General features: G+C 34.0%; 1 protein-coding gene across 2 annotated transcripts in view; it reads left to right on the forward strand.

The window, feature by feature from the left end:
• LOC123544992 (metalloprotease mig-17-like) overlaps positions 1-11,574 on the forward strand; it is a 40,634-nt gene extending 29,060 nt beyond the window's left edge. For both annotated transcript variants that reach the window (XM_045331194.2, XM_045331193.2), the window contains exons 5-13: positions 221-298; positions 980-1,137; positions 1,623-1,657; positions 5,813-5,927; positions 6,993-7,148; positions 7,515-7,653; positions 9,021-9,140; positions 9,826-9,910; positions 10,147-11,574. In XM_045331194.2, the coding sequence (XP_045187129.1) occupies positions 221-298; positions 980-1,137; positions 1,623-1,657; positions 5,813-5,927; positions 6,993-7,148; positions 7,515-7,653; positions 9,021-9,140; positions 9,826-9,910; positions 10,147-10,295 (1,035 nt within the window). In that variant the 3' untranslated portion in view covers positions 10,296-11,574. The remainder of the gene's footprint in view (positions 1-220; positions 299-979; positions 1,138-1,622; positions 1,658-5,812; positions 5,928-6,992; positions 7,149-7,514; positions 7,654-9,020; positions 9,141-9,825; positions 9,911-10,146) is intronic.
• Positions 11,575-12,358: the final 784 nt, after the last annotated feature.

Genomic DNA, 12,358 nt, shown 5'->3' on the forward strand with positions numbered 1-12,358 from the left:
TTATATGTCTTTATTATAAAAAACAACGCCACTTTCATGTGTTCAACAGAAATAACAATACAATACAATCAACGACACGTCCGTCCACCAATATAAAAATACGTTACCTAAATAAGGTCTGACTGAGATTGTGTAGAAGGTCCAATAATAACTCTCGACCAGAATCGAGCAGAAAATATAATTGTTGTCATGTTATTCAGTTTGTTTTTATTATGTACAGGTTAACCAGAGATTTGAAACTATAACTGACAAGACTTACTCAATACATGTACAGATTTGTGATATTTACATTGCCGAGGTAAGAAATTCAGGAATTCAACACTGATTTTCAATACATGATATACAAAAGGGTAAAATATTTCAATTTCTTATGAGAAAATTTGTGTTATTTACCTATGCCCCATTTAACAGTAAAATGAAATGTAGTTATTAAACACTGAATAGACCCTGTAACCCAAGCCTTACTTTTAAATGCTTTATCAGCTTTAGCCCTATTTTATTAGTGTGGAAATCTGTTCTTACCAATTTTCTTTTGGGTTCAGGTCAAGTAGAAACTATCAAGCATGTAATGGTGAAGAAAAGGAAAACGTCATATGCCCCTGCGTACATATTTCAAATATTACCAGTCATCTTGACAAAGCCTAAGACCTTCCAAAACCACCTAAATGGCTTCATTACGTGACGAGCGGTACCCGAACCTAGATATAAAAGGAAAAGTTACTACACGTCAATGTATTCAACCACATAAACTTTTCCATAAATATTAGTAACATTGAAAAAAATTTCAATGACATGTTTTGTAAAACACTCAAATATATGCTGAGGTCTTACTATACAGAAGCATTATGAATAAGGTTTTGTAAATGGAACGATTGTCTAACACGGTTGTTTCTATATGACATGAAACATGAAATTTCACATTCCTTATTCTATCTAATATTGTGTTTATAAGTTTATGTAATTCAATAAACACTTTCAGACAAAACGTGATGTTGTTTGGTTAGAATACATTGCACGGTGGTCCGCTTACAACGGAAATAGCATTGTGAGTGCTAGCAGAGCTCTGAAACGGTTCCAGAAATGGCTTAGAAGAAACTCGTCTCTTCCTAAATATGATCATGCAATTTTATTAACAAGGTAACCACTTTTATTATCATCATATGCAGTGAGATGAAAAGTCATCATTCACTTTGGTCGTTGTAAACAAGCAACATAAAGCTCTTAGTCTCTAAGCCAGACATCAAAGATAAGAATACACTTTAACAGAACATCCGTTTAATGTAAAAAAGAGAGTAAAGAATGGCATACCATATTTTGAGTGAAAATATCAATATATCGCATCGGATTATTTTAATATTTTGTGTGTTTATTAACATAAATATAGTGACATTATACGTGAGTTCGTGTATTTTTAGTAAAATACAATCTTACTCGTTTACTCGTGAACACCAGATTTTACGTCTGATCATTAGCTTAGATCTTACACTAAAACAACCAGTTTCTGGGTATGTGTTCCCTTATCGTTAATTTACACTAATTAATTGAAATAATCTGCTTTGTTCACATGTACATAGACAGGATAACTTTTGATAATATGTGGTTCTTGTTGTATTCTGTTTCAGTTATATACTCAAAAGACGATTGAAAAAAGTTGATGGTAAGTAATATAGTTTTACAAGTAAGTAAGAGTGTTGTTATATATTACATTTGTTAATTTTATTAGATTCATTTAAGGAGGTAGGTTACCTTGTTACAAGGGTAAATTCAAATTAGTTGAACCGCAGCATCTTTTTGTATTTCGTGTAATATGAAGTTTTAACTGCTAAAATCTCAGTTTCGTTTGTCGTCTCTGTCCCTTCAAGTTCAATTTTTATCCAGGTTTGAAAAACATGACCCTCCAAAGGTATTTCATATTGAAAGAAGAAGGAAAATACGGATATTTAACACTTTTCAGTGTATTTTAGTTTCACTGATATCCGTAGAAGTCAGCATAATCTATAATTTTACTAATATGCACGTTAGCTTTCTAATATAAGCTTAAAATGTATATGTCGCGGGGCTCGTGTTTCCATGGTAACGCATTTTCTCTCATTTTTAAACAACAATGTATAAAAATAGGGGTTTTCGACGGCTTCAGTGCCATTCTGTTAATGACCAACATGTAATATCTGGGTAATATTATTAGCAAAATACCAAGCACTATACATGGTACCCTATTTTTCTTAAAGTTTAAAGTAACCATGGCAACAGAGATGTTTAAAATGGCTTATATCTTGCTTTTTGTCGTAATTTCTTATAAAATAATATTAAATGAGATTATCTTTCTAGTTGATGTAGCTTTAAAACATATTATTTCTAACGTACGTTATATTTTCGTGTTATCTGCATTTATTCAAACAAATTTCTAAGCTTAGAATACTTACAGCAGTACCCCTCGTCTGACATTTTTCATGGAAAAATCGTTCAGCATGCTACTATTATTCTCATGGATATTGTTGAAATGAAAATAAAAAGTCGAAGCTGTGTTTCTTAAATAGACTAGTGTCAACGCTTTTGAATTTTACATTTAGATACATAGGTCACGGGCTTCGTTTCCACGGTAACATCAATTCCATTCAAGAAACAACAATTTTCTACTGAAATTTGAACAATTTTAGATCTTAGTTTTAGTATATAAGTAACAAATTATCAACGGAACCTGAAAAATAGGTATAACAAATCAAACTGCTAGATTTTTTATTTGAAAATGGCCGTAACAAGTAACCTCTCACCCAACTATATTCCAAATAACATTGGTTACCATCATCCATTTTCTTACATTCCGCGTAACATTTCAATATAACTACATAAAAGAAGCAGAATATTGATTATTATTCAGAGCAAAAGACTCATAAAAAATATTTCAGCAAATAATGGTTATTTGAAAATAGTTTGAATGAAGAAAATGCACAGAATTACGTACTTTCAAGATAAAAGCTATTAATTTTGCGCGGTAACTGACACGTAACGTCATGACGTCAATGACGTCATTTTATGGCAAAATTGTTTTGAAGCGTTTCTGCGGCAATTTATTCATTATTTCTGCATTATTAAACCATAAAGCATCAGATCGAAGACAGGTCTATGATTTGTTTTCAGAAGAATGAATATACAAACACATTTAGTTTGTCGTAAACGTCGTCGTAAATCGTCACGTTAGCTTCCGGTTGGACATGCGCACATACAAATATAAAGGTAACCTACCTCCTTAACACTCTCAGTTGCATTCTGACAACTATCATCAGAAGAGATACTGTCTCTATTCATAACATAAAAACATGTTGCAGAAATAGGTTTGCAGTAGGCAAGTCATTTATCCAGAAAGGAATTTGCTGCGTCTGATTCTTTTCAATGGTGTATCCTAGCTTAGGTTTTGTTCCAGGAACATTAAAATCTTATATCAGCAAGTCTCTACCTTTATGATATACATGTATAAGGAAGAAAATTTCACTTTTCCAAATAGGTACACATTTCAGTAAGAAAAACAAAGTATGAATTCCAAGAAGGACATATCAGATGAAATTAAATGTTAGATACCATCTCTACGTTTGTAGAACTTAAATATTAAATGAAATAAGAACAACACTTGCACAAAGTATTCTTTCAAATGTCGAAAATTCACCTCCTAATTCCTTATTTAACAAATACAAGCATACTGACCTATTGATGTCATTTGTCCATATAACTGAAAATAGAATTCCCAAAAGAATTTATCGTAGCAAACATACTCAGACAACACAAAAAATAAGGCCACCCACTAATAGAAACTGTCAGACCACACAACAAGATAAGGCCACCAATAAATAGAAACTGTCAGACCACACAACAAAATAAGGCCACCAATAAATAGAAACTGTCAGACCACACAACAAGATAAGGCCACCAATAAATAGAAACTGTCAGACCACACAACAAGATAAGGCCACCAATAAATAGAAACTGTCAGACCACACAACAAAAATAAGGCCACCTACAGATAGAAACTGTCAGATCACACAACAAAATAAGGCCACCAATAAATAGAAACTGTCAGACCACACAACAAAATAAGGCCACCTACAAATAGAAACTGTAGTGGAAAGGGGCACTTCAAATACCAATTGACATACATTTCACTTATATGAAAACTAAAGGGTGTTCCGCTATATTAAATGCTGATATGTTGACCTAATGCTGCTATAAAATTTGGATAATATCAGATTTTCTTATTGGAGAAAAAACATTTTGTTCTATGTACTTCAGATATTTTCAATTTTTGAAAATAAACAAACGTTTCTTTTTTCATTGATTCTACCACAAACATTTTATGCCATATAAAATATTATTTGTACAACTATAATGTAGAACAAAACAAATAACTTCTAAAAACATTGCAACATATGTGAACTGTTAACTAGAAGTAACCTATCCCCATAAATTTTAGTGAAAAATACCATTTTCAACAAAACATAGGTAAGGGAAAATTTTCACCGAATGTCACATATTCATTTCAACCTATCCAATAGTGAAACCCAATACATTGTCATTGGTAGTCTTTCAGTGAATGGCATGCACCTTTCCTGTATTCTGTTATACATCTAGGTAAAACAATATCAACATTTGCTTAACAGGAACGAACTTTCTTTTCATCCTTTATTTTAAAACTTGGAATGAAAAGAGTGTTAGGCGTAAAGAGAGGGAGGGGAATGAAAGTAGCCCCAGGACCATACAAGACAACATGCATAACATTAAAAAAGTCAGAGCGAAACTTGACTTTTTGATGAGAAGTAGAGTTATTGTTTCCTCTCAAAACGAGATAAATGGTTACTACAAATGGAAACAGCATTTTACCAAGCTACAACAGATAACAACTTGTATTACCGATAACAAAATTAATGTGACACAAACCGCGTATGCTCCACATAACAACATATGCCCAGACAAGTCAGATATAGAAATAAGAATGTGAACATGATTGTACAATTACATTGAGAATATAAAATATTACAAGACATACCTGTACATGCGGCGGCCATCTCATGTGACATTTGGATACGGTACACACGAAGAAAATGACCAGATACAGGTTACATTTAGCTTACTTGACGGATTTTCATAGGATAAAGTGCGCAGAAGACAGCAAAATGGGTGCTTTCCTCTGCACAAAACGTCTGCAATAAATTCTCAGTACTCTTCTCAAACAATTTTCCCAACTGCGAACGTGTCAGAACAGAACAGAACTTTATTAAATCAAGTTTCATGCGCAACATGTGAGTATAAGAGACATAAATGAATTATTATAAATTTTCACATGATACGGTATTTCTAAAAAAGTATGAAAGTGAACAGTTTTATTTCAACGAAAGCACTACCAACTGTCACTTATAACAACAGATTCTGTGTTAAAAAAGTTATCCAAAAGTCCCGTGAATTGGAAAAATATCCAAACATTTGCAGAGCGAGAAAAAAAACGTGCACCTCTACCCCATGTCATGTGTACCGTCCTCAACGCAGTAAGTTCACAAATAGCAATTGGACGAAATGTTTTAGATAAGTACTTAGAACTAATTGCTGACGCTTTGTGTGGCGGGAAAAAATTCATTTTGCTGTCTTCGACGCACTTAACTTCATGAAAATCTGTCATATAGGCATAATGTTACCTGAATTGAGACGTTTTATCTGCGTGTACGGTATCCAAAAGTCACGTGGGTAAGCCATCCTGTGTACAGCAACTCTTCAGCGTCAATATTTATATATCTGTGAGCGTATTTATTGTCTCTTTTTTGATATTAAGGTTTAGCCTTTGTTGGAACGATGTGTGATACTGTGGAAGGCAAATCTTCGTCCATTGTTCAAGATATTGGCGACTTCAAATCAGCAGGGGTTATAACACATGAACTTGGTCACAGGTAGTATTAAATATTATATATCAGATAACATATATTTCAAAGGAGATCCAAGGCCAGTTGGTTAAGGTCGCTGACTTTGAATCACTTGCCTCGCCGAGGTGATTCGAAACCTCGCTCTGGGTGTAGGGGTATGCATGTGAGGAAGCTATTCAGCTAGATTACGGAATGTTTGAAACAATGCCTGGAGGGTCAACAACAAAAGCTTGAAATGTCGATATATGACCAGAATGGTTTCTGTGCAATTCTAACCCCAACAAAACATAATTACAAACTTTTTTTTCGCACAAACAATTTGATATGTCCCCCGAAGTGCAATTATATGATAAATGGACCTTCCATCTGTCCGTCCTTTCACACGGTTTCCGATGGATTCCTGAAGAATCCTTCACAGGATGCTCAAAAACGGTAGGTATGTTGGTCCTTACCAGCAAATGATCCCTATCGATTTTGAGGTTGGTTGCGAAAAGGTCACGGCCGCAGTCATTTTAAGCTGAAAATTAGTTTTCGGTCGATAACTGAAAACCGCTTAGCTCAGGAATCTCGAATTTCATAGGCAGATTGGCAGTGACCAGTAGATAACCTCGACTGATTTTAAAATCTGTAGGTCCAAAGTCAAGGTCGTGGTGATCGTTTACGGTTGATAACTGAATAATAAGAATGTTTTGGTTCAAGAACATCAAACTTGCTAGGCAGAGATGACACCTATCAATATCGAGATCAGTATGTCAAAAATGAAAGTCATGTTGAAGTTAAGCTAAAATCCTATTATTTCAATTTGGTATTTGCAATTTCATATGGCACCGTTCAAACTACGTATGTCAGGGTCAATATACAAGCTCTGTCCAATCATACCGTCACGAGGCCGCAAGCCGAGGGTCTATACAGAATAGATCAAAATGTCTTCCTTTGCCTTTTTGAAAATAAATTATAATGAAAAGTTTAGTAATATTTCACCTTTAAATGAAACTCAGTAATAAAACTATAACCTTCATATCAACATAAAATACTTTTTTCTATTTGTAACAATTATATTCTGCCTATTTTGTTTAACAATTTTATCTGCAGCTTAGGTGCCACACATGATGGAGAAGGTATAAACAAGATTTGTCCAGCTGACAAAAATTATATCATGGCTCCGCAAAATGCACATGAACAGAATGTCTCAAGAAATGTATTTTACTTCTCACAATGTTCAATGCGGCAACTTAAACATTTTATAATGTAAGTCATATGAAGTTAAATGCCATTTTTAGCGTCAAAACTAGGGTCAACTTCAATCTCATTTACTTCGACAGTGCCAAATCAAAATTGCTTCAAATATTTAAACAGAAAAAATACAGATATATTCGTATAAAATATCATTTGATATATAAATTAACCATAATATTTATATATTAAATACATTTTACATTTGTAATTACGTGCAATTAATAAAAGTGTTGTTTTTGTTTTCGCTAAAATGTCTTAAATATTACAACTAGTGTTTAAAATTATTTTTTCAAGTGTTCAGTCAAGTTGCAATCCTGCTTTCATTAGATTTCATTGCGACAGAAACAGACCCTATAGTTTTATCTTTGATTGTTACAGGTCATCCAAGGCTAAGTGTTTGTTGAATGTACCAAGGGACACGACATCACATGATTTAATCAAGAAGCCACCAGGAAAAATGTTTGATAAAAACGACCAATGTAGGATGGCCTTTGGATCATCATCAATGTTTTGTGAAGTATGTTTGATATCCTAAAGGATATAAATAGTTAAAATAGACATATTTAAGAGAACGTAAAGCTTGTTTGTTCGGCAATACACACGACCTTCGAGCTTATATAAGGTACGGATTGATACCTCGGTAAACCACGGATCTCCCAGAAATCAATTAAGGATACCAAAGAAGAGTGTTCTTAAAGGACAGCCCCTTTAAATGAAACCTAGGGAATCTTATATATGGATGCATTAGAAAAGAACAAGTAAAACATATTGACAACGATAAAAACAAAGAAAAATATCAAACAGGGAGTGCCACGCACCAAAAGCGACAATAGGCGGATATAGACACATATAGGTAGCAAATCACACTGGTACGGTCGAAATACCAGACGGGATTATCAACTGATATTTGTTGCTTAACACTTTACTCTTACTCCTCCAAGCTATGTTCCAAAGTACTGAGTAGTGTAAATAAATATCCACATGCTGAACCATAAACACATGCAGAAGCGACGAAAATACAGTACATATTAACTTCATAAATTATAATATATCAAATGACAACCTGACGAATCATTTGCAAATGAACTTGATGACTGCATAACCCAGAGAATTACAATTAATACTGTACATCTTCTGCGGGGTTCTGAACACACAGCGGTGTGGAGAAGTGATTCAATGTCAGCGACCTTAACTTCTAGGCCACTGTAGTCCCAAAATATGGTATAAGATCTGTAGAGTGAACACAAATGAGTTACACTATGCTTCGTTCTTCTCATATGATAGCTTAGTCACGCATGTCCTAGGTTAACCTGTTTAAGTTCCATATTACTACGATTTTGTCAGAAACAAAATCATTAGAACTATTGTCGGAAACAAAAAACAAAAAGGCAGCAACAGAAGTCCAACATGTCTGGCAACTCTATGACCTTCTTTCTACACCTAACCTAGCTCCCTTTTGTCTTTTTATTAATCAAATCGACTTGTTTGTCTTTATGGAAGGCAAGCATGCCATGCTAATTGCCAAATGAGAAATGAGAAATATTTAATTATAAGTGCCAGTTATTTAATGCTAAATGCCAAATACTTATTCCAAAGTTCAATACCAAATCCATGGGACTTAAACTGTTTAACCTAAAGTTTTAGAAAAAAGGTTTTTGACAGAGACAGCGTTATGAATAGAAGGAAGGACTATTTCAATGACCGTTCGTCAAACTGATTTATTCAGCAGTTTATTTTTTCTATACAATGGTATATATTATATTCCCCAGTATCAGATGAAACAAAGTTCAACTCACTTGGCTTCACTACAAAAGAAAATAATAACAATACTTATATATTATGAAAAGGTTCCAGATTAAATTGACACGTATTCATGTTATTCAGATAGAGTCTGCCCGCTCCATGATCTGTTCACGCCTTTGGTGTACAAGTGATATGGAAAATAAATGTCACAGTAATAACCGATTGATGGCTCTTCCTGGAACACCTTGCGGACAGGGGAAAGTATGTTTTTCGTTAAAGTTCACTGAATCGCATTTATTGGTGTGATGTAATTGTATGACTTACACCGTTTTGAAATGAATATTCTACAATGGCTCGATTTGATTGGCAGGCATGGCGATTTTGGTACTCATTTCTACAATGTTAGCTCATTTTTCCGACACATATGTAAGCACATACCGTTCAATAGCTTTTTCCGCCGATCAACATTTTCTTCGTGCATGTTCTTTTCTTCCAATTTCTTCCAAAGACAGTGGGATTCTTCCAAATGTGTATATTGTTTCTTTACTGGAAATATGACTAGGTTGATAAGAAGCTTACATGGCTTTCACGTTTTGCTGGCTTCTTTTTGTAAACATGTTATTTAAAGCAAATTGAGCTGACAACGTTGTCAATGGGTCTAAGGTGAAATACACTGTCTTTTGCAAACATGAAACGGGACTTTCTTTAAGGAGCAAGTTGGATTTTGGTGTACTCAAATACTGCCAAGTAATTATAATTGAAGGTATACTAAGAAGGCAAAATCAACAATCAAAATGCTCTGATTTCCCTTAACTCTGAATAGAGATAGTACATGTACGACTTACTTAGTGATTCGAATTTTAACCTGTTTATTTTCCTAGTCTCTTATGTATTTGCTAGATTTTATATTTTTCACATGACTGTTCTGTTTTATCTAATTATTTAGTTTTGTCATCTTGGAGAGTGCGTGTCGCCATACAGACAGTCTATAGCTTACAAAATGTACAACAGAACACCAACAATGCGTGATGGTAAGTCTATTGCATATCAGTCTGCCGTTGACCTAACTGGGGTGCATGCATAAATATAGTATTTTATATGGAAGTAGTTTGAAACACACTCAACCTGAACAAAAATTATCTGTAATTTGAAGCATCAATTTCCGATATCTTGTTAATAATTCAGCATTTTCTTGTTTACAAGATAGGGATTGGAATATGAACATATTTTTTTAAACTTGTAATAAAGATAAATTATTCATTTACAGGCGTATGTCCGGCTGGTGATTTCAACACCATCTACTGCAGTGTGATAATTAAGGCTTCACCTCGTTTATGTGAAGAAAGAAAGGGCATGAAGAAGACGTGTTGTCAGTCGTGTAGAGATCGACGGAATTTAGCGTTTTCTCTAAGCTGATTGACTAGCGGTTCACTGATGATGATAATGATAGATCTGGCACAGTTCATTGGTCACACATGTCTGACCTTTCGGAAAACGCATGATCTTCTAGTAGCAGCGGGTTAATTCCACTTATAGAATTATGGAGATTTTTCACGGAAGAACTTTTGACATTTGGATGCCTCAGAAACATTCAGATCAGTGGATAAATGAATGAATCAGAAAAAAAGTTAATATTAAGGATCGTATGGACAATGTCTGAAGCCTTTATCGCGATAAAGGTTAAAATTAATTTGCTTGAGAGATTTAATTCACCATACATAATCATACTTATTACGACATCAATTTATATAACGAGATGCCAGCTAAGCTAATACAATTGGAAATGCAACAATAAACTAGAAACTATTTACACACACAGTCTTCGAGTTTTTCAGCTTATATTGAACAGAATACAAATATATGTTCATTACGTTACATCTGATGGTAATAAATGCTCGATTTGATAACCGTGTCAGTAGTAAATATTTCAGCATCTCTTAGACTAAAACACCAAGGTAGGCTGGTCATTTAAAATTTTGGAGTTGAACTAATTCCAACATAAACTTTGTGGTGTGGAATAAGTAATATGTAAGGAAATGAAACGTAGAAAACAGTCCTCAAAAATATCGAAGCACATTCTTGAGATATTGAATCTGAAATTCTGAAATAAGGTCTACATCTAATACATATTGTGGCCGTTACTGTGGACCATATGCTATATTGTTCTTCTATTGGTAAACTAAAGCAGAAATATGTTCTTTGAATATCAGTAAAAAAAGATGTTTAAAGATCACTAGCACGTACTGGTAGCCTACCTTTAGTTTTTTACCACCTTTGTCATAAAGTGTTGGGGTGGCAAATTTCAGAACAGAGGAGTCCAAGTTCAGAACAGAATTTCTAACCAAATTTATACATACATATTTTTAAAACAGACACGTCGATATTGAGTTAAAAGGCTTTAACTCTAATCATGTGTATCCCAAAGTCAGAACCAAGTGTGGAGGGGGAACATTCATACGTGATTCTTAAAACAATAATGTTTTAGATGGGTGGTGTACATGATAATATCAATATTTGCTCGAAATTCATAAACAGTTATGACATTTATTTATGGTTTATTATGTAATGCACGCATGTGAATGAAGAAGTTATACTTATATTTTGTTTAATTGATTCTATTGTAGATGAATTTGCAATACTTTGTGAAGTTAAAATGTAAAGGAAGCTGCCCTTGAATATCACCTGATTTTCAGAGTTTGGCTTGGATTTCTTTTGGGTACTTTTTTCCTGTACTGTATACTTAACTAAAGGTAATAAATCAGCAATAAATCTTCATGTTGGAATTAGTTTGAGGTTCGTACATTTTGTTTAGTAATATAACCGGCCTAAGGTTATATTTGTGTTTGTTCAACCGTCTCCTCAGTACGGACACTGCATCGAGAGACTTTGGAACAAATTCCTCGAGAGTTCTGAAAAGTCCATGTTTTGAACAAAATTGTGTGCCTGCTTAGGTGTGTAGCTAGATGCGCTGTCATGATAAAACACCTTCCTGGCCAAACAAATAGTTTAGTCTGATTTTCCCCCAAAATGGTTTAACAAAACTCAATATAGAATTCGTATTTCACTTAGTACCTTCATTACAAATTCGAAATTCTGCCTTGCTTCTTTACGAGCCAATTACTAACGCTATATGGCACAAGAATCACGCTTAGCGATCTGCTGTATTTAGCGCACCTGAATAAGGGTGAGCCATTAGTATTAGTGGACTTAGTCCTGCGCCAAACGTTTAATTAAACATTAACTACTGAACAGAATAACACCAAACCAACTACTATAGCATCCTGATATAGACTCCTGTCAAGTGTGTATAAGTGATTTTGGTTGACCTCCTTTACAAGCCACTACAGCTAAAATAAAAAATCTTTTTCCCTCGAACCACTAGACGGATATCTACCAAAATTGGTCTTTATCGTTCAGGTATTGATTTCTTTCGGTTTTATTCAAATATAACATTTTCATGGGGCCACCAGAACTAAACA

The sequence above is a fragment of the Mercenaria mercenaria genome, chromosome 1 (genome assembly GCF_021730395.1).
Source record: "Mercenaria mercenaria strain notata chromosome 1, MADL_Memer_1, whole genome shotgun sequence".
In the NCBI taxonomy this organism is placed as follows: Eukaryota; Metazoa; Mollusca; class Bivalvia; order Venerida; family Veneridae; genus Mercenaria; species Mercenaria mercenaria.